Genomic DNA, 24302 nt, shown 5'->3' with positions numbered 1-24302 from the left:
TGTATATTCCTGTATCACTTATATTTGTTTGATAATATTTTCTAAATGTGATTCTATGAATTTACAATATAAACATCAGCTTTTAAAGGTTTCTTAAAGTCTAGCAGTTAACAAAAGGGAGGGTTCAAACATTTAGTGTGTGTGTGTGTGTGTGTGTGTGTGTGTGTGTGTGTGTGTGTGTGTGTGTGTGTGTGTTTATTTCCTGTATCTCTCAGGAGAAATTTGTTATATCATACATGCACCCAAGCCAATACACTCAAATCTCAACCAAACAAAATTTGACGAAAACATTAGGAGGAGAAATGACAGCAGAGAGGGACTTAAGGGAATAAGTATCATACTTCAGACAGCGAGTACAGACTGTAAAAAAGAATGTTCTTTTGTAGGGAATGACTCTTCCATATATATATATATATATATATATATATATATATATATATATATATATATATAGTAAGAGTATACAGAGGTTGTATTAATTAAGTTATTAATAAAAATGCAAAGCCTATGTGAGACACTATTAGTCACACTATGACTATAACAATGTGATACTTAACAAGTACAGAGCATGGCTATCACAAAAGGTCTTTGTATGAAGCGTGTAGGTGTGCGGTTCCCTATTTGGGTGTCACAAAGATTATAATTTAAAAGGCAGAAAAGAAAGAGCAGAAGTGTGACATTTGAGCACAAAGGCCATTCTGCCACCTAGTGTACTACTTTGTGTGTTGGACAGACTTTGCCGTCTTGTTACTTTGAAGATCAAATCCCCATGGAGCAGCATCCCGCACACTGACTGTATAGCAGAGCATACTGTAGTGTTGTGTAGGAGGATATGGAAGGGAATAGAGTTTCTTGTGATGAAACACACCAGCTGTGCATATCCATGTGCATGCATGCACAGTGGGCGTTCTCAAAGCTAGTTATAAATCCAGGTAATATGTGAAACACATTTGCCTGGCTCAGGGAGCTTGACAACATCATACTTTAAACTCACAGATTATCATTAGCCTGTTTTAGCTTTCCCGTAGTAGATGTTACATTATATTTTCCATGGAAATTATTTGGGAAGATACTTTGTTACGCATGAATGAGATATACTGTAAAATACTTATTGTCATGTGAATTTTTTCATGCAAACTCCACAGCCTGCTTGTCTCTAAGAAGTGCAGCACAGAAAGGACAGGGGTGGTTTATGAATAGGAACAAGATTGTTGCCTTAATGTCTCCATTCAACTTCAGCAAACTTCCAATAACAATAATGTCTAGGATTTTTAAGAGATAAAAGGAAGAGACAGATGTATGGCCATTTTTGTCACACATAAAAAACAGGTGTTTTTAATCATATTATGACTAAAGCAGCTGAAATCTAATTTATCCCTTAACTAACCCCAGAATGATTTCACTTCTCAGATACTCCAGCGAACTGGAAGCTAGAGCTTTGCAGCAGCCCAGCAGGTGTTCAATAATGAAGCTATCTTGCCTCCAAGCTGTTGGCTGCAGCTGTATTGGCCTTTATCGAGGGCTCGTAAGGGGTACAGCTCCTCTGTTGTGTTGGTTTTCTGTCGGATTGAGTCTTCTGTTCAGAGGGGCATTAAGGATATGATGAAGTGGGTCACACACTTCAACCCTCAAAGCCATCGGCCACCTCAAATCAAAGCCCAGGTGACTTTGTGCCAAGCTATATATCGGTATGTCTGTGTTTGCTTAGGCGCAGACTGTCTGCCTGTTACTGAGGGGCTGCTGCTCTGTTGTTTATATTACTCCTTCCCTCGTCACACAAGGTTAATTGTTGAGATAACCTTTATTCAAGCAAACATCTCAAAGACATTACAAGCCTGGCAAAACCCATCAGTATGGTAAGGACATTAATACACACGTGTGTTTGTTTAGAGAGCTGACACCATCCTAATCTCAGAGTTTGTTATGAAACCATGAAACGGTCCAATACATGGAATTAGATTGTGTGATGTGTCGGCCATTCAAAGTATTAAATGCCGCTGGATTTTTGCTAGCTGTTGGGCTTACAGTATGTGTGTTGCTGTTTAGATGGTTCTCTTAATATTAGGCTGAATAAAGCAATTGTTGAAGAAAGAATTAACAGCATGTGCCCATGTGAACATATTTGCATGTCAAAGAAACAACATTAATAATAAAACAAAAGATAGCCACTTGATATCAAAATGTAGAAAGAAAAAGCACACACACACCAAAAACAACAGTCAGTTTTAAGAGAAATATAACAAGCTGGAACATTTCAACTATTTGAGGGTGCGTGTTCAACAACACAACACAGTGCCCACCTGTGGCAATGCTGAGAGACAGAGGGAATGAATTGTGTTTAATAAACAGAGGTTCCAGTGGATTGCAACCACTGCCTCTGGTGTTCGGGTAATTTGAAAGTGACGTGGAGAGCAGCATAAACAAAGGCAATATTGTCAGCTACACCAGCTACACTACCTGTTAAGAGCTCAAGTTTATTAGAAAAGGCCAGAGTACAGCGAGACTGATGAGAAACTGTCAGAAGTTTGTGTGGGCTTAATTAGGCAGGTCTGGGCAAGTGTCTGAAAAAAAATCTTGAGAGACAGTCCAATTACTAACTTCAGCTGCTAAAGTTGGGATTTTTTTAAAAGGCAATCTGTTCCATCCTGCTGAACACACTAAAGCTGAACATTAAAGCTGCATTTAGCAATTGTTGGCTACTAGGGGGCAGTAAATCCTCCCAAAAAAAGGCTGACGAACACAAAACCTTGACAAAACACATCCAGCAGTATGCATCCCACTGTAGACTACCTGCTTAGCACCAAACGGCAGTGCAGTGGAGCATTTAGCAGCTAAAAAATCACATATTTCTCTCAGGAGTCAGATTTTAAGGGAGACTGAATATTGGACTTAAATTTGCAGACACAACTCCAAATTAATATTACTTGCCATATCAACTGCATACGGTGATAATATGTTGACTTTACAGTTTGTTGTTCTGCCCCCTAGTGGCAAAGAAATAATGCAGGTTTAAATATCAGGTTTACATACTGGACGGAGATGGAGTGGGGGGAGGAGGAAGGGGCACAACAGGAGCAGGTGGTGCATTTGGAGGCCCACGCTCCATGGCTGCAGCAATCCTCTCCAGACTGTGGAGATGCGCCCGAGAGGCTGCAGCAACATTGCCACCCGGCCAAGACGGGCATTTATTACTTTGCCGCATCCCGGACAACTCCCTTGTGGCGTGCAGCAAGCAAATCCACCGTCATAATAGCAATCTGCCATGGAACAAGCACGCCTGCTCTTAAAGGGAATGTGAGATGACGCTCTGATTGGTTTGTTGAACGTTACGCCCAAACTACACCTACTACTTCAGACCAACCCATTTTAGACTCATTTATCCCGCCGGTATAATAGCAATAGCGCCCGAGATCCGCCCACAAAGCTACTTGCATTTCGCGTTTGATAGTTGTATTTCAGATCGTTAAAATAGGGCCCTCTGCCTTAAACAAGAATGTACATTTGCTGCTAGTAAAATGAAAGCCATATAAAGACCATTTTAAAACTAAAACCAACGTCTCTGTGTGTATTCAAGCCTGGGAATTTTAAAAGGACCTAAAATGTCTACTTTGTGACACTCATTCTGGCTGCCAGAGTTGTCTCTATTCCACCTTCTTTATGCCCATTTCAAAGTAGTCGTTAGGAGAGAAGTAAGTAAAGAAAATTGGCTCATATACACAGGGGGCAACCGTCAGGCAGTTTTACACACACACACACACACACACACACACACACACACACACACACACACACACACACACACACACACACACACACACACACACACACACACACACACACACACACACACACACACACACACACACAGTACAGGTGGTTCATTAAGGTGCTTAAGTGAGTGAGGAGAATGGGGGAATAGAGAGTGGCTGTAGTCATTAACAGCCACAGGCAGGTGGCATTACGGAGTCCAGCAAAACGAGCATCTAATGACAGTTTAAAGGGGAAAGAGCCAGCTTAAAGGAGTCAGATAATATTTCCTCTTAAATATTGTTATTTTACCTCTGAGGTTCACACAACTTGCAGCCATGAAATTCGGATGAGCTTCAGGAGTGTGTGCATGTGTCAGTGTGTCTTTTTTGTGAATGCATATGAGCTGGAATTATTGAAGAGTGTGTGTGAAGCATGCCAAATCATTGTCCTCCTTCTCTTTTAGTGTGGGGAGGGCTGAGGGAAAGACGGACCCCTAGATCCCCGATCCAAACCACAGCTGGCGAAGGGCGATAAGACAAACAAGCTCCCCCATCAGGACGCAGCTGAATAGGAGCAGAGGAGGAGAAGATGGGATGAGAGGATGGGGAGGAGAGGGGGGAGGTGAACGGCAGAGAAATGTCACAGTTTTATAAGACCCACACAGGTGTCTAGGCACATGTCTGTGTGTATGTGTGTATGTGTGTATGTGGGTGTGTGTTTGAAATGTCATATTGGGCCATTAACCGATGCCATTACTGCACCTTATTTCCCATCTGATTATAACTTTTTCAAAGTGATCTACTCAAAATGCCAAACTTTAGCAAGGTCAGAAACACACAGTCAACCACAGAAAAAAAAAAAGTCTGGTAAGAAAAATACCAATTTGTAAGTGGAATGACTCGCAGCTAGAAGGAGTCTTTAATGAGAACTGGCCTATTATGTACTGAACAGCGCATCCTAAGAAAAACAGCTTTGGCTGCAAAAGGTAGGGAGAAAAGTACAGTGCAGGAGTTCATTTGAAGTTCAGCTTGGCAGTCTGACAATTTCAACGAAAGTGAAAACTACAATTTCCTCATGGGTGGTTATTAAAGTTATGATGGCCTTTCATGCATTATCACGATCAACCATTTTAAAGGTGATTGTGTTTTCAGGATGATGAAGGTGAACTCTGGCTGAGTAAAGGGGAGGGGATGATACTGGAGATGCATGGTATAAAGGAATCTTTCGACAGTGATGTCAAAAATTGCCTGCAAAAATGTGTTCTGTGTTTATGTGTGTACAACTCAGTATATCTGACTGCACCATAGCGTATCACTTCCATCCATAATACAATTTGAAAGTGCTCTCACTTGAGTAAGTTGAGTGGAAACCTATACTTTGACACTGACACAGTGGCTGTCTTCTTGTGACAGAAAACAGTCTTTGTTGTGCAGGCTGAGGGCGAGGGGCTGATAAGGAGGTGAGGAGGAGAACAGAGGCGAGGGGATTATTGTCAAAGCTTTACTGTCATCACTGTCACAATGCAGGTCACAAATTCAGCAGAGAAGAGAGGCATGTTAGAGGAGAAGGGAGGGAGAGGGGAGAAGGATTTCCTACTGAGCCAAGACTGAACTTTGACTAACAAATGAGACAAAAGGTGTCATCAGCATTAAAGAAGATCCTCAAATATACATCAGTTTATTTTTGTGCCAAGAGAGAGCACTGATCAGCATCTCTTTATATTCCTCTCTGTCCTTCTCAATGTTTCAAACACACACACACACACACACACATTAAATGTTTGAAGCCTCCATTTTATTAACTGTTAGACTTAAAGAAACCTTTAAAAACTGCATATATTGTAAATTCATAGAATCACATCCATGCTTCTTTCGTGAGAGATACAGAAAATAATAAACACAGACACACACACACACACACACACACACACACTTAAAGTGACAATTTATGAGATCCTGCCTATCAATGCTGAGGTGTTTATGCACTTTCCAAAGACTGCTTCACCATAATATGCTATTTCTTTTGTCTGGTCAACTGTGGTGACCATCACTGCTCATGCTAACTCCCCGATTTTTGTCTTGTATTTATTACCGAAAGAACTGTTGATACTGCAGTGCAAGACACATTAAAGGCATCAGCTCCTTTGTGTTTTCCTTGGAGAGATACCTGGAAAGTTTTATTCGTATGAAAAGTTCACAAATTATTGTGGTAAATCATATATATGAATATGATTTTTTTTAATTATTATTATTATTGTGTCATGCACACAATAAAATATGCTCAGCCCACACGGGCTTACAAGACACCATTACCTATGACAAAAGACCAGATGCCAAAGTAACCACATACCCTGAGGAAATAAACCTTCTAGTCTTTTTTTGCCAAGCTTTAGAAACAAAAGTCACCAACTAAATATTAAATTTAAACAACCACTCCAATTGGTCATCATCCCTGCACCAGAACATTTCAGTTTTAAACAACCACTCCAATTGGTCATCATCCCTGCACCAGAACATTTCCGTTTTTTGGACAGACATGTCATGTAAGATTGGTGTTCTTAACTCATCATAATACAGATAATATAGAAGAAAATGTGATTTGTTCTCAACGTCTCCTAGTTCACACAACCTTTTATCTTCTTCGATGTTTTTGAATCTACCTACTTCAAGGGCAAGGAGAAGGATTCCTATTCTCAACTGAGCCACCAACAACCTCTGACTTCTCGATAAGTTTGCTGTAACATAGTTCAGGACCATAGTAATGTTTGATTTGAATATAAATTCGTAGTTTTGGTTTTAGCAGAATGTCTTTTGACCATATTTCTTCAAATCTTGCAAGTAACTTACTTCTGATTGTGTACATGCTGCAAGTGAACAGAGTATGCTGTTTTAGATCCTTTAAAACCCCAAATCCCAGACGCATAAGTTAATATGGGGGAAACGCATGCATCATAAAGTTGTGAATAAGTAGAGTACCCAAGGTCTTTACATACTTTAAGTTTGTTAACAACAGACCCTAACGCTCTTCCAGCTGAATCGGCAAGGGTTTTAATACCTTTATTATCTTCATATAATACTGAATTGTACTACAACACCATATTAAGACTATACTTAGTTTTACATGGTTACTGATGTTAATATGCACTTTAGAGAAAGAACAGCATCATGCATATTCAATAATGAGCAGTGGGAGCAGGGCCCATCATCAGGCTTTGTTCAGCTCTTGTTATATCAAAGTTTGAGCTTTTAAAAAACCACAATGTACCAATCATTGCTTATTAGAGCAGAGTAGCAACACAGTGCTCATTGTTCCATTCTATCTTAAGACCGCCTGTCTAACTCAAAGTTAAGTGAAGAGCAGCACAGAAGGTTGTAAAAAACTGAGACAGAGGGACCAATTCATCTCTGTAAAGGCACAGCAATGTAGGCGAAGCAGACTTGCGAAAGAGAAACACCTGTCTGTGTTTCTCTTTCTGTCTCTGTTGAAGGCATACCCCCCCACACACATATACACGCACAAACTGTCGCAGGTTTTCCTTGATGTGTGTTTCCCTCTGTCACTGTCTACCTTAGAACACAAAAGAAAGCAGGAGATGGAGAACCGAGGAACAGGAAGGAGCACAGTTTCCCTGCGTTACAGATCGAGCACATTATGTGTTTGTAACTCAGGGGCACAAACACGCAAAACTCTCACACATATAACACATGCAGTCTTTCCTTAGACTAAAATTGGATGCACACATCAATGTCAATTATATCTAATGTAAGCTCGCCATAAAGATTTCATAGAAAACATTCCTCCGAGGACCAAAGTAGAGGGACTAAGGTTGGGAGTAAGACACATCCAGAACTGACAGTACACTGTGCTGTATATTAGCAGCTGCCCAAGTACATAGTGACCCACTTTACCAATGGCGGAGGTTCATAATGACACGTTATCTAGTTGTCTCCAAATCCCCAAAACCAACAGACATACAGTACATTAACTGTTGTGTGGGAGAAGGAAGAACAGAAGAAAACAACTGACAATACTAATAATAAAATTATGTATTCCTAGTGTCCTGTACCCATGTTAATAACTCAGCAGTGAGCATATCAGCAGAGGTTGACTTGCTGAAATGTAATTATCATTAGCTTTCCGACGTAGTATAAGGAAGTGAATCTTCCGTCATTGAGTCATGTAGCTGCAAGTTAGTAGACTAGACAGGATTATCCTATTTTTGGATGTTGTGTACCATTAAAAAAGACAAAACGACTTGTTCATGGATACCTGTACAATTCCATGCAATAACCAACCCCATCCACTCTGTACAGCCTTAGTAATACTGCATTTTATCCAAGGACAAAATGAAAGAGGTAAACACATTTCCCATATGCATTATGCTGACATAAAACCAGAATTAGAGGCAGGCGAGTGATGACAGAGGTTCTTTTCTAACTGTTTGGAGGTGCAGACAGAGAGCAGCTGTGGCATTATAGTTCTGAATCAACAGATCATCGGGCATCAGTCTCACCTCTGTGTGTGTGTGTGTGTGTGTGTGTGTGTGTGTGTGTGTGTGTGTGTGTGTGTGTGTGTGTGTGTGTGTCACTTGACTGACAGATGGAACCTACTCTCTAAAAGGATGCTGCATTAGTCCATAAAACTTTGATTTGGCTTAACAGCCTGGAAAGTCTGATAAATAATAAAGAAACAGAAGATACAAGACCCGTTGAGATTGGTGCCTGCCAAGTTTGAAGTTATTTCATTTTCGTCAAACAATTGACCTACAGGGTCGTATTTGAGCTTATTACATTGCTGTTGCCTGCAGACTATGTGTGTTTGTGTGGATGTGTGTTTTTGTGTGGCTGCTTGCCCTGATCACATTTAACTGCATGTTAGATGTTTTTTTTTTTTTTAATGGCAGTCTTTGATAAAAATAGGAGAGGTTCACAGAAAAAAGGATCTGAGACTTAGTCTCTGTTTTCAGTTTTATACCGCAATCACTATCACAGAGAGGGACATCTGAGAGGGCCTCTAGAGATGACTATCATCTTCTACTCTTTCTTGGTCTCTCATAAACGATGAATCTTTGATCTGCTTCACACTACTCTCAAAGATGTTTTTAGCATATGGCCAGGAATTGAAAATTAAACACACATTCAAAAGGGGCAAATTGAATAAACCAATGTTTCTCAGTGCGCTGTAATATTCAAAGTTATTCATATTAATGTGCTGCACATGAAAGCTCCTGCAACTCAGATGAGGTTATTCAGCAAACATGACAATCATTGTCACAGGTTGAACAAAAGACTTACCTGATTAGTGAGCATATAGGGCTGGATCCGAATATTCAAATATTCGTTCAATGGGTAGGTGTTCAATTTTGAATTTTGAGATTTGAATAATATTTTGGCTGAAAGTCACTGTGGTGTTTTGTAGGGATTAAGCTGTTAGCTAAATGTCCGCTACAAGCAAGCAGTCTGATGTGTGTAGAGGTCTGTATGGTTATACTGTAGCAGTCTGGTGTCGTTTTCAGGTGATTTGATAGTTGTAAAGTTGAGTCCGATTCAACTTTTGGACAATCATGTATTGTTAACCGGCTATCAGACTCGTCTGTCCGTATCGTGCGTGCGTGAGTCCCATGACGTTATAGTAACAGGAAACATCCCTGCCGATCGCTACTACAAAAAAAGGTTTAAACACTATTAAGGTAAAAAACGAAACACAAGCACTGAACTGCCCAGGATGACTGTGTCCTGCAACAACAAAGTAGTTGCTTCATCTCTCGCTTCGTCTCTTTTTACATGAAATAAAGCTACCTTCAGGTTTGGTTGGAAATGGTGGTTTCCCCTGCCGCTGAAGCCGAAGCTTCGAATATTCCCTGTTGAAAAGCACTGAAGCTTCGAAGCTCAAAAAGTGGTATTCGGTACAGCCGTAGAACATATGCGTGTGTATCATGTAATCTCAAAGATTTGTTTGTCTGTGATTTTGCAGATTTCTCACATTGGCCCTCTCCACTATTACCAGTTTGAAATGATAAAAAAGGGCGGATTGTTACATTAGAAATTATTCACTGAGGAAATATCCCAGATGGGCTGTCTATACTGTATATACTTTATGTTCTTTAAGACTGACTCATCTCTTGCAGATAACATCTGACAGGCAGAAAGATGTGTTTCGCTTCTTTAACTGTACTACCTTAATCTGAGTTCACCCTGCCGCCCACACTGAGCTGAAGGGCTAATATGAATAAATCTCCCATAGTGACAAACAATATACAGTCACACACACACACACACACACACACACACACACACACACACACACACACACACACACAATTTTCCATTACTATGCCCAGTGCACTCACGACTTGTGCCCACCCAGGCATGAGAGCTGGGGCTGAAACTATTAATTTTACATCCACTTTAATGACCTTTTCCACCTCCGACGAGAAGAGAAGAGAAGAGAGGGTCAAGAAGGAAAACATCACTGATACTGCCTATCATTCATAAAAGCATGTAGAGGAGGAAAACTAAGGAGGGTGAAAAGTGAAGGTGAGAGAAGAGCTGAGAAGAACCTGCAATAAGCCTCTGCCTCCCGCTTGTCAAACTGTAATGACTCCCTAATGTCAAGATCTACTCAGGAATATCAATGAGATAGTACTGTACTACACAGACACTCCTATAAATGCACACAAACACTCCTTCAAGACATTCACAAAAGTTCACACAACATACAAGCCTGACCTCCAAATGCAACTACTGCTACCACGCACTAAACAAGTACAACTTAAGCACAACTTAAATACAGTAAGGTACAATAAAATGCTAGATGCTTATAAGTTGGTGTTTGATTAACGAATCTTAAACCAGGAATAAATTAATTTATGCATTACCTACTGATTCAGCAAGTGTTTATGTAATGTAAGTATATGTAAGTAATATGTATCTGAAACATTAAAATAACAGGTGTGGCCTACTTACTTTTGCACAGCTTTCACAATCTACTTTGTCCAACTATTGGAGGTCCCAATATCGAACTATTTAGTAGATAAACTCAAATTATTGATATGACAGTGATAAAAGTTTACCTAGGAGATTCTGACAAGTGAAAATGAAATGCCCCAATCAGAGAAGAGTCATCTGTCTGTCTCGTTTAACTGCTCTCAGAAAGAGGCATCTTATACGGTGACCCTGACCCAAACAATATTTGGCTGAATACAGATAACAGCAAAGATACCTTATAGCCGGATAATTTTGGCCTTTTGGCAAGTTACTTATAGAATTATAGCTACAGCTGATATGATCTGCTGCTTCATGTTTTATATATTACTCTTTAATAATAACAAAAAAAGAGTAAGGAGAGATAAAGTGATTGGTCAGCCTCAGAGCTTAGAAAATCCAGGTATTTTATTAACCTTGGGGTTTAACATCATTTTATAAAATTGGAATCCAAATCCTTTCGAATCACTTATCAATTAGGATAGCTTTCAATATTACATTTTACAAGTAACTAAGGTTACGAATAACCAAACCTTAGAGCTCTGTAATGACCTTCAGTTTAGTTTAGTTAGTGCTGAGAAGTTCTGAGTGGTAGAGTAGCCTAAATAATGTTGATAAACTGTAGCTACAATGTGAAAATGACATGAGCAGTAGAGGATATGATGTGTTGATTAAATATATATCAGTGTTACATACATACAGTAAGTTCTACTTCGCAACCCCGCCCAGCTAAATTGAGACCTGCCCAGGTAGATAAAATCTGAATTACATTTTATTTATTTTTTTAAATCAACAACGTATTTTTTACAAGACACATAGACCATCGGCCTCCAGCCCCTCCCCTTCTTGAAGTTGTGCTCCGCCTGCATGACACACAGCTCCAATGCTTCACTCAGAGGCTATTGGTCATAGTAGCATGCTGCTGCTGGTCTTGCCGTGGGACTGTAGTAATAAACCGTAGAAACGCCGCAGCCACGCCTCTGTGAAAGCTCCCTGAACGTCATTTATCAGTCTGGTTGTTACCCCTCTCCGCGGCAGTCTGCTCCACTCTAACCAAAGCCAATTGTTCCTAACTAAGCCTTCAGTTGTTCTCCATGCCCGTATTCATTAACTGTATTTTTGGACTCAAGCCCAAATAAAACCTGTCATTTTATTAAGTTGGCTATAAAAGTTTTAATCTACAATTCAGAGATGTTTAAATGACAGAAATCTGTTGAGATAAGACTTTAATAAATGCAACACGGACATGTATAGTACAAAACAGTGTGTTTAGTATCCCAAAACACTTTAAAAACGAACAATGATCCATAACAAACAAAATAATTAACTTTAGATAGCCTTAGTCTTATATGATTTAACAGAAGTTAGGAGGCGACAGTGCTGAGATTTATAATAACATAACTGTCTGTATGGATATGGATCATAGTATAGTTTTAAGGTTAAGTTGTTAATACATAACATTTAGATCCGGGTAATCAGGTATTTGATCTGCTGAACCGTAACATTTGACAAACCAACCAGATTTAATTGACAAAGCACATCAAAGGCTACACTTCATCCGTATCATCTTTTAGCCTGATTTGTTTAATATGTAAATAGTTTTTTTCTTTCTAAACTATCTGTTAATGTTGTAATCATTGTTTTCAATAAATAGTTCATAAACCTGTTTGGCTAGTTTATTAGTGTACCCAGCCATCACACACCACACCATCATGTCCTGCGCCACCACAAGTAAATTCTCAACCTGTGGGAAACACTGAACATCTCATTAAAATGACAGGTGCTGCCTACTTATGTACTTTTCACAAGCTACTTGCTTCAAATACTGGAGGTTCCAGTTCACAACAATTAATTTGATAAGCTTGATTCATTTTATGGATAAAGAGATTCCTACTTATGTTACAGGATGCTGAATGAATGAGTTATGCCATTACTTCTACAAAGTAGAAGGACAGTCTAGGATTTCACTGTCACAGCCTTGACACAGTATATCACATTAATACAGATATCCACTACAGTAAACAATATGATTGGAATGTTTACACATTGTGAGAACCTCCAGGCATATTAATGCACATAAAAGTGAAACTTTAATTAACTGTCTCAATCCCCAAACTGTGCTTAACCTGCTCAGTGAGTCAGGAGCGCCGTTATTAAGTCTCCTTTGATGCTGAAATCCAGCAAAGCCTCTCTCAGTCATGAACATGCAGGAAGGAAACCACAGGGCCACATTTCAGTGCATGAATTGTTCTACTGGCCTCATTAATAATCATTAGGCCTACCCCTCTTAATGACTTTCTCTGAGTGTGCATCAGAACGTGCACACCGTGTCTCCTTAATTCCCCCTCATTAGAAGCAAACATCTTGTGGTTGGAAAAAAAGAGATGGCGACTGAAACAACAACCTTCAGACAGATGCTCTATGACTTTCTTCAGTATACTTTTCATTATTGCTTTTATATTAACATTTAACATTATTTACACAGATTAATGATTGTAATCTTTCACTTTCCTACAAAAATTAGCACTGATTCAATTATGTTACTGTCTGTACAATATTTGACTCAATAAAAAATAAAAAGACTGGAAAAATAAATATTTACACTACTGCTCAGTAAGCTGTGGATGTCAGTCATCACACTTGGTCACGCATGGCAAATACATCAAATAAAGAGAAAGCCTTTTCAGTCAGCGTTTTATCTTGTGTTATGTCATAAATACAAAAGTAACTCACGCCCTACAAGTTTATCCTGTTGTTTGTTTTCATCTCCACCTGTCCACCTTAAGCTCCTCAAAATGTTTGGAAAAAATAGTGTGGGGCCGCTGAGGACGGCCCCGCACTGTGCAACAGGTTTGGTGGCCACAGCTAAAATTGCAGGTCAGGTGAAAGAGAATGTCCTAAGCATCCCACACATTCAAAAAATCGTTTCATAAGAAGGTTAGTAGGTGGAGTGTATGAACTATATGAGTGTACATAACTTCTCATAATTTCATTTGTCCACCATGGTTGTAGGTTTTAGTGCAGCTCTCGAGTGTAGAGTTACAGTTGTAGGATAGAAAATTGGTCATGGGATGGGATGTGCATGTCAAAATAGCAGTCAACTTAAAGGTCCCATGGCATGAAAACTTCAGTTTATGAGGTTTTTTAACATTAATATGAGTTCCCCCAGCCTGCCTATGGTCCCCCAGTGGCTAGAAATGGCAATAGGTGTAAACTGAGACCTGGGTATCTTGCTTTGTCTTTGAGAAAATGAAAACTCAGATGGGCCGACCTGGAATCTTGCTCATGAGGTCATAAGGAGCAATGTTACCTCCCCTTTCTCTGCTTTGCCCGCCAAGAGAATTTGGCCCACCCATGAGAGAGAGACATCGTGGCTTTCAAACGAGCAAAGTGGTATTTGGTCAAGGCCACACCCCAACCCTCCACTTTGCCCCCCCTCTCCTCCTCAATTGCTACAGACACAGAAATGGCACATCCTAAGGAAAGCTCTTTGTGGGACTGGCTCGAGTGGCTGTAATTCTGCACCAAGGCTGAATTTCAGGAAAGAGACTTCAGATACAGTATTAGGGGACCACTAAGGCCTATATAAAAAAATCCAAAGAGCACCATGTCATGGGACCTTTAAATTAAAGACCTTTAAATTAAAGACATTGGCTGACAGGTAGGCTATCCCTGTTTGGTTTGCTTTTTAGAGATGTGTCTATTAATATTATATCAAACTGAGAAATGTAGGAACATGCTCCAACGAGTGCTATTTTTTTTATAATAACCTGCTACTATAGGTAATCTCATCTAACATACTATGTTGCTAAGCAAGCACTGTTGTCCATTTTCATATAATACATGAGTTGTTTTGTGCTGCCTTTGGAGTCTTTATATTACTGGCAGTAAACAAAAGCAACTAGCATGAATTGTAAACAAGCAGCTGTTTAGCCTCTTCACAACCTGTTAGCTTATGTTACTAATCAAATCTGAGGTCAAATCTTTCTGGATAACAATAATGAAGGAACTGCTTCTTTGTTAAGTAACATCCACTGTTGGGAAAGTTCACTTTATACATGAACTAGTTCAAAGTTCAGTTCACAAATTTTAAAATGAACTAGTTCAGTTCATAGTTCATACTTCAACATTTTGAACTAAGTTCACAGTTCCAAAAATGAACTAGTTCATAGTTCTTTTTTTCCATATGTTGCTGCGAGGTATTATTTTTCAAAATTTAAAGGCTAGCCGGGTGCTTCAGTTCAATGTGCCGTTTCAGGTTTGCTGTGGATGTGACTGAAGAGCGGATTTTCTTTTTGAAAGCCGGCACCCTATTGAACAAAGTTAAACTGAGAGCGAGAACGTTCATCAGGCAGTAATACAGTAAGTTCAGTTCACGTTTGCCCAAAATATGAACGAGTTCATGAACTGTCGCTCAATGAACTGTCGCTCAATGAATGCGTTCAGGCACAACACTGGTAACATCACTGATCTAAAGCCCAGCATACCAAGTGTTGTCTGTGGTGAAATGAAAAGCACAATTACATGACTGGAAATTCAAGTTAGGCTCTTTCAATGGCACAAAAATAGCCATTTAAGCTAACACAGCAGCATTGCTAACAAAATGCCACATACTGAATGTGAGCAGGTGCTTAAATACATTGAATCAATCCAATGTCAGCAGGTGTTTAATAATTTGTATTTGTCAGATAATTTCGCCTTTTGTACAATGTACGACCAATAATTACCAAAATCAAATGATCAAATTAAATGTACAATAAACTTGACACATTAAGTTAAGGAGCTGATTTGGAAGCTGCCTTACCATTCATCATACCTCAACATATGTCAATAATGTGTCATGCAAAACTGAACCTGGATCTGCCATAATTGATTTAATCACATCTCAGAGGAGATTTGTTTATAACATTGTATCAGAGTACAATTTGATGATTAGACTTCCTCCTTGTCACCTCCCTTTCTCTTTCTCAGTGCTTCCCCTCTCTTCACTCTATATACAACATTAAGTTTGGGTCCATGGTAAGGTCAGTGGCTGTGGCGCTGCTCCAGGTTGGTTCCGATCCCATTGCTGTCATGGCTGTCACTCCACCAATCAATCAAACCTGCCCATGTGTGAGTTTGTATGCGTATCTGTGTCTGTGTGTATGCATGTTGATTAGTTGGCTCCATTAACTCTTATGGAATTCTGGTGCCAGGCCATGGTGACTGCAGAGAAGCACTTATGTAATGTTAGATTGCTGTGTGAGTAATAGGTTTACCAGTGCCAGAGGGAGATAGCGTGGGGGGAATAGGATTTTCAAGCCCCGTGGCCAACAAGCAAACCCCCCGAGCGAGCAGTGTGCAATGGAGATGATTAAAGCAAATGGATTTTCAAGTACACAAATATGTTGCTGGACTTCTAAAGGCCGTGTCTTTACAAGTAAGTAGTTTGGCGTGCCTGCCTCAGAAGAAGTACAGGCCGATTCAACAGTAGATTCAGGACACAGCGACATTGCTTCGTGAGGCTGAACACCAAATACTCAGCTCAGCATTTCAACATTTCTCAATAACCTTCCCTCACACAATTGTAATACCTTGAACCATATCGTAGCCTCTAAAATGCAAGTGGTCCTGTTTCCTTCTGCCTTGTCACACTGCATATTTAGCTGGTTGCGGAATTGGCTGACTTCAGCATCTGACCTGGGAGCAATAAAGACCAAGTTGTCGTGAAGTGTCCTCTCTGACAACCTGGCCTCAGGCTGAAAGAGATGCAATGATGAAAGCAGACCCTTCGGGGCCAGGGCAAGGGCAAGGGCAAGGGCAGCTAGGCCTGTCAGCAAGCTAATTATGCTGAACATATCATGTTGACCAACAGCACCATACAAAGAGACAAGATCAATTAATAATATTGACTGGATATTCAAATTGGATTCTCTCCGTCTAAGATGTTGTCTACTTGTATCATTTTTGCTAATTTAGTTTGACCTTTCCACACAATTTACAGCAGAAATCAGCAAGGCAAACTGTGTTTAATGGCTGTCAATATCCGTTTTGATAAACAAGAAGTAATATTCTTGCGGAAATTTGGAGGTTGCCTTGAAATGTAAAAGCTGATACTTTACCATTAAACCTCAAACTTTCCTTAAAATCACAACAGAATAATGTGTAACCTTTTACCTCAATGGGCCCTATTTTAACGATCTGAAACGCAAGTATCAAACGTGAAACGCAAGTAGCTTTGTAGGCGGCTCTCGGGCGCTGTTGCTATTATACCGGCAGGATAAATGACTCTTGTGCCCGACGGAAATCTAAAATGGGTTGGTCTGAAGTAGCTAGGTATGGTTTGGGCGTAACGTGCAATAAACCAATCAGAGCGTCATCTCACATTCCCAGGCGCAGGCGCGCTTGTTCCATGGCGGATTGCTATAATGACGGCAGATCTGCCTGGCGCATGCCAGCGGGAGCTGTCCGGGATGCAAAATTACGAATCCCACTATGGCCATGCCAAGACCCGCACTACAAAGCAGCTTGATTGGTTGGAGTTAGGCATTTCACCTTGAGTGGTTAAGGTTAGGATAGCCGATTGGTCAGGGGATAGGACCTGAACAAATGGGGTTACGTTACCTTGCATTCTCATGGACGCCTGGCCAATAAAAGCTATTGAAGGGCGGGTCTTGGCGTGGCCATAGTGGGATTCATAATATCGCGTCTAGGATGCGGCAAAGTAATAAATGCCCGTCTTGACCGGGTGGCGATGTTGCTGCAGCCTCTCGGGCGCATCTCCACAGTCTGGAGAGGATTGCTGCAGCCATGGAGCGTGGGCCTCCAAACGCACCACCTGCTCCTGTTGTGCCCCTTCCTCCTCCCCCCACTCCATCTCCGTCCACCCGCTCCAGGAGCGCATTGCCACTCCCGGACCAGATCCCGCCGGAGTGTCCAATCCCACTGTAGTTCAACATCACGTCTCCTTAAGTCCTTTAATTTTTTTTAAAATGTCCTCATTTATGTCATCAACACATCCATGATTCATGGAAATGTTGTGTAAAACACAACGAGCCACAAAGAATGCTGCGACTTTTTGAGGACTGTACTGTAAAGTGCCTCCTGACCTATCCAAACACCTGAAGCACATTTTAAGTAATATTTTTTCTTGTAATTATGTATGGTTTGCAAAAATGGGAACTGCTGCATCCGTGTAGATGAGAGAAGTAAAGTGTATGCGCGTTGTGCACACGCTACATTATGGCCAAGCATGCGCCCCTAAAATAGCATCTGAATAACGCGCCACTGACTTTAGACTAGCGCCACTGACTTTAGACAAGGTTTTTCCTGGTCTGTGGTGGAATTGTTTTCTGAAACTGCAAAATAGCACCAGGGAACATTTGCGCCTGAACACGCCTCCTCTTTTCGCTGAACCGCCCCCGGGAGCGCAAATACATTCCCTAATTTACCGACGTGCGTCTGTGGAGGAAAAAGTCCGCTGTGCGTCGAGTGCAAAAAAGGAATGATACATGCGGCGGTGTACAAAGGCAATTGTGCTTGATTGCAAGATTGGGCCCAATGACCCTTTCAAGATGTTGTTTCAGTGTCTACAGTCCAGGTTAGTCTCTCCTGACCGATAAGACCTGTATGGCATGGAAACAATATCATTTTTCATCACTACTGACCAGAAACGGCAATTCTGCATTTAACTTGGCTTGATTGGGCTATCGGTAAAACACTGTATGCATTGAGAGACGTTGAGTTTATCCTGACTGGTGGGCTAACGGACAGATATTGACCAGGCTTTGCCCAATGTGCTTTCTTTTCCGACAGTTTCACAGCTGTGAACGTGCATATGTACGTGTAGATGCATGTGCACGCCTGTGTGTTATTGACTAGACTGTCCAAAGTTTTGTCAGAGCTAACTGATTAATTGTAGGACCAAGTGCAGTGTTCTCCTGCACTGTCATCCCTCAGGCCAAACCCCTGCTTGTGTGTGTTTATGCCTGTATGTGTGTTGTGTAAGTGCATGAGAGATTCCAGGCTTCCTCTAATCACCTCAACATCTGCTGTCAATCACACTGAAGATGTTACTGAAGAACCTTCAATAAATAGAGTAAATGTCCTCAGCGGGCCTGTTCACAACTAAATTACAGTCACTTATTGTCTGCTCGTTTGCATGTCTCTACTTCTCTCACACACACACACACACACACACACACACACACACACACACACACACACACACACACAGGAGGGGAAAGTAACATCAAAATCATATGTACGCAGCAAATGAGTAAGATGGCAGCACACACCAGCACACTCCTCCAGAGAAGATCCTTTCGATGGCAGTCGCGCATGTTCTTCAGACATCCATTTTCTTTGTGCACAACAAAGTGCACAAAGAAAGCGAATCAGGGTTGCGACCTACATTGTAAAACCCAGTAACGTTGTTTGGCTATCTGCTGGTTTCTCCTCTTCCCCATACTGATGAGGTACTATCAGCCTAATGGATAATGGCTGAGCTAATCGGCAGAAAATCATCCTTTAGTGCGGATCAGATGTTGTAAGTGACAGTACAGTGAAGCGAGAGAGACACACACAACGAATGAAACAGGGCTCTGTCACACTCAGAGACACTTTCCGTCAATCAATCAGTCGCTTGTTGATAAATATCTCTGACAAGGAAAAAGCGTCAGACTGATGTTGAGGGGTAAAAACTTCTTGTACGTTTGTAATACACTGAATCAAATGTTCCTTTCAATTTTTGTTCCCCGCTTCCCCTTATTTACCGTTATCCTCAGATGTCCATCGACTTTTTCCAGACAAATTCTGCTCCACTCTTCCGTCTTCTAATCTTTGTTCTTCATCCTCTGCCCTCCTCTCTTCTTCTCCTTGCATGCATTTATAAATGAATGTGTTTACAGAGAAAGGGGGAAGGAGAGGGAAAGGAGTGGGGTGGGGCCAAGGGAGAGGTGAGCAGGGCTTATTATAATTAACGATTGCACAGCCCCTCCGTAGATTTGGTCAAAGATTAAAACTCGTTAGGATTGAGTCTGGCTTCCAGGCCCATTAAGCTACTGGTCCCACTGTGGCCTGAAAGAATTGAAGAGGGAAGCAGGAGTGGCTTCAGGGAGGCAGTTTAGTTTGAGGAATGGTAACGGGAAAGCTAAGAAGCGGAGGCAATGGTATAGGGAGCAAACAAAAGGGAAGAGCATGGAAGGAGAGGCGGGATGAATCAGGACACAGAAAGTGAGACACTGGAGACACTGTTAGAGACAGAAATATATATATGATATTATGTAATCTGATTTGTGAGAGTGGAGACAGAGTGAGGGGGAGGAGTGAGATAGAGTTAGAGAAAAAGAGAAAGTGCAGCTTAAGGGAGGACTGTCAGTCAAAATATTTACCAATGCAGTGCGGACATTAAGAAGAGGACAGGAAAGAATGGATAGGCAATTACAGACTGAACTCCTTCATTTCTACATGTAAATATCCAATCCACTTTACGTTAAGAGGCACCAATTTCAATGTCAGAAAAAACTCAGGTCTGATGTGGCAGCTCCCATATCGTTACAGGACGCTACTGATGGATTGTGCATTAGCAGGATATGATTGGCAGGAGGAGCTTCTATAATAGGGCAAACAACGCCTCCAGACTACAAAAGATCGCTAGGATTTGCCTGGCAAATGCAATACTGTCTACAACCTAACTTTGATTGTGTCCTTCCTTTGCACTTTTTCTTCTTTCCTGTCTTTCTTCATTCTTTCCTTCCCTCAATGATGTAACCAATGTGACAGATAAGCCTAAGTGAACCACTCGAAGCATTCCTTCATTTAGGATTCCAGTCATTTCCCATCAGCAATTTTGGCACTTCCAGGAGGAATGCGGGCCCGGGAACCCAGAGAGAATCCCTGATAAGGTGACACATGTGTCACACATGTCCCAGCACATCAGATGAAACACTAAATTAAGGCTTTTAATTAGTGCCAGTGGTCATTAGGATTCTAACAGCAGCAAAAACTGTCATGCCGAGAACGTGACTCCCGGCAAAACTCCCTCTGACGGGCTCAATTATGAAGGCGATCTCAGCCCTGGAATCGGGTTGTCAAGCAATTGTAAATTATGATTTTCACCATTGGGGCTCTGCATTGGTCAGTAGGTTGAGGTGTGTGTCGTGTGGCTTCCAGACGAGCTAAAACCCTTCACCTCAACACCTCTTCCCTCTAGCTTGGCTCTCTTTTTTTGGCCGACTTATAGCCTAGCTATAATTGCTTATTAAGAGCTGCATGTGTGTGTGAGAATATGTTGGGTAAAGTAAAAACGATTTCACCTAAGAAACCTAGTGTGTGTGTGTGTGTGTGTGTGTGTGTGTGTGTGTGTGTGTGTGTGTGTGTGTGTGTGTGTGTGTGTGTGATATGATATGATATGATTCCCCTTGAGTGTGGCTTTTGAGGTGGAAGAGGAGATTACTGCACGCTTCTATAATTACCTCTCATCTCTCAGCCAGTGCTCTTAAACGCAACGGGGAATGCCAGGCTACCACACACTCCGAGACATGCACACACACACACACACACACAGTGGAGCGCACTTCAGTGCAATGTAGAAGGCTGAGAGAGAGTTATTTCTAGAGGGTTACATTTCGTTAAAATGGTGACTGGAGACCACCCACACTACCTTTAAGCAACACAGGTCAGCTTTTCTCTCTCTCTCGCTCTAAGTAAGAAGAGTGACTCACCTGTAGCTGTCCTCCTCACACAAAAAACACTTAAGAATCCATTCTCACAAGTCACATCACACTGTATACTTTTCCATTTAAGTGGGAATTATGCAGAGAATCACCTGTTCTCTCTCTGCCACACACACACACACACACACACACACACACACACACACACACACACACACAATTTCACAGTTACAGTTAAACTTTGCGGTCAGCTGTGCCTATAATAATACAAAATGCCATAATTACAAGAACAACATTATATCTCCACAGCTTTAGCTGCATCACATCTTCATTATAGTAACTCTTATTGGCAAGAGCCAGCCCTAATAACCATGCCAACCATCAGGGCTAAATATGTTTTAGAGTTGCAGCGTCTTACAAAGATGAATTAACCATGCAATTCAAAGCTTTGAAAAAGTCATTAAAAACTACGCCAGGAGTAAATTGCTTCACCACACTGAATAACTTGGTCCACCCTGCTGCTGCTTTTTAAACGCACCCACATGTGCATAGGCTACCCACACACATGCTTACACACAAAAAATATTCAAAGATAAACCCAGCAGAAAATACCCACATAATGCATGTCTGTTGGGCATATACGCTAACAGTGAGACACCTTGCAAGCTTTTCTTAATTTAGGATGCATTACATGTGTAACAAAACGCTGCTTCGCTGCTAATGCGTGGACTTGTGCAAATGAGATTATAGTGTCCCCGTTGAGCCAGAGGCACACAGCTGTCTGGACAGGCACATTGTTCCCTCTGCAGGGCTGAGATGTGTTCAGGCATAAAGCAAGCATTTTATTTAGGCAGCTGGCCTTGGCAACTGGCAAACGCAAGCTCACATAAGCAGGGGAGAGCTGTGAGCTATAATGTGACAATGGGAGGCTGTTGTAACGGGGAAACACCTCAAGAGAGTGCTCTGCTCGCAAAGGAGCACATACAACGCACAGGTATGTGCAGGCATGTTCAGATGTCACAGTGAACTGCTTAAATCGCTACAAAACTGAAACTGAACTGTCTTCAGCCCGCTCACAACACACAGAGAGAGAGAAAATCACAATAGCTATAGAACAGAGCTATTCCACTACAGGCCCAGACTTCGGCAGATAAAGGTGATATGAGAGAAGAAGTGATATCACACCAAAACAAAGAATCTGCTCCACAATTTGAGCATCAGATCGGTCAGAAAGGTGTTAACCCCGCATCAACAGCCAAGCCAGCAACAATAAGGTGGTCTCCCATAGCTGAGCCAGGACAGCAAAAAAACGTCTTGAAATAGTTGACAAAAAACATCATTCACCAACATTACGCACCACATTATGCAACCACACTGACATGCAACACTGACATTAAAAGATTCAATATTTGCATTTTCTTTTCTTTTTCAAAATAGTCGTCCTTTTTCCCTTAGGAAATAAAACTATAAACGTTCCACTATACTTTAGTTGGGTAAAACAGTAACCACGTGAATAAAACAGCAAGATGGTGTTACCATGGAAGCTGGAAATTAAAGTACAAAAAAAAATGATATAAACTTACAAACTTGCAGTAGGCTAGCCTACAAATAAACATAATATGTAAAAAACATATTCAGTTATTTTTCGTTTGGTGAGGAGATGAATGGTGGACAGGTTGTGATATTTCAAAGCCTCCTGAAGTTAGGTGGACCGGGCTCTTTCAGAATATCAGCTTACGTATTGAATCTTTTTTCTGCAGGCAATCATACAGCATCCACCGGTGTTTCAGACGCCGGTTTACTCACCCGTTAGCTGGTCATAGGATCCGTCCAGCTCTCTGGAGTCCGACAGGCTTTGGTCACGGTTTTTCGCCTTCATTTTCACCGTGTGCGCCGGAATGTGAAACTGTAGGAAACTGATATGTTGGCGATTCTATTTGTGGTTTCGTTGTTTGCCTTCACGGATGATGGCTACTACCGTTAACAAGTCACAACTGATTTGCCATAGATTAAAAAAGAAGAGAGCCATGCAAGTTGCTATTCCCCGTGTCTGTTTCTGTGTGCGCTTTCGGCATCCAGGAGCTGAGTGAACCAAGCGCGCTTCTGGTCGACACACTCACACGGGCTGGCACGCGCGTGCGCACGAACGCACGCGCACACTTAAGTACAAACACATAGAGAGAGGAAGAGAAATATAGAAAGCATCTCAATCTTTTACATAAAATGCTTTGGTTTGGATAGTTTTTTGGAGATCATAACAAATGTAGCCTACACATGAATGAGAAACGAATCCGGAACACCCAGATAATGAATGAATCGTGAATGAGTGCTTCCTGAATGACTCCAAATCGATGGCTATAGTAGATAATGATGTGGGCCACAAAAGGTAGCCTAAGTTAGGGTCAAATAATCATGAAGTAATGAGGGACATTTTACTGTAGTAATTACTCAGTATGATTCACAGATGGGCTACTTGTACACTAACCACTACATAATGATTTAGTGAGCTAATGATTCAGTGAACTAACCATTACTAATGATTCTGTGATATAGTATATTTCTGTCTATTCTCTAGTAACTCATCCTCAAATCAGAGTTATTAATTATCAGGTCATTCCTGATCCGTTCCTCACACTTTCCTTAGTAACTACAGTACTCAACTATGTGTGCACCGTATTGTGGTGTATTTATGTGTGTAAGTGTAACCATATCTATCTGGTTCCATTCATGCAGAATCTCACTCGGTCGTCAGCCTGCATCTCTGCCACTAAAACCACCATCACACCACCGCTTCGGATGTTCTCCACTGAGTCAGAGCCATGTCGGATGTGTACAGAGACATCAGCAGGAGCAATGAGGAGCACACTGCTGCTGTCAGGCAGAGGTTCTGATCTATAAATACTCACTGGCTGTG

At 41.2% G+C, this 24302-nt stretch overlaps 1 protein-coding gene across 2 annotated transcripts in view; it reads right to left on the bottom strand.

Annotated features, from left to right (window-relative positions):
- LOC114572063 (Kv channel-interacting protein 2) overlaps positions 1-23492 on the bottom strand; it is a 91021-nt gene extending 67529 nt beyond the window's left edge. For both annotated transcript variants that reach the window (XM_028603486.1, XM_028603487.1), the window contains exon 1: positions 23195-23492. In XM_028603486.1, coding sequence (XP_028459287.1) covers positions 23195-23267 — 73 coding nt within the window. In that variant the 5' untranslated portion in view covers positions 23268-23492. The remainder of the gene's footprint in view (positions 1-23194) is intronic.
- Positions 23493-24302: the final 810 nt, after the last annotated feature.

Source organism: Perca flavescens, chromosome 17, assembly GCF_004354835.1.
Source record: "Perca flavescens isolate YP-PL-M2 chromosome 17, PFLA_1.0, whole genome shotgun sequence".
Lineage (NCBI taxonomy): Eukaryota > Metazoa > Chordata > Actinopteri > Perciformes > Percidae > Perca > Perca flavescens.
Note: the sequence above shows the minus strand (reverse complement) of the source record. Positions and strands in the feature narration are given on the sequence as shown.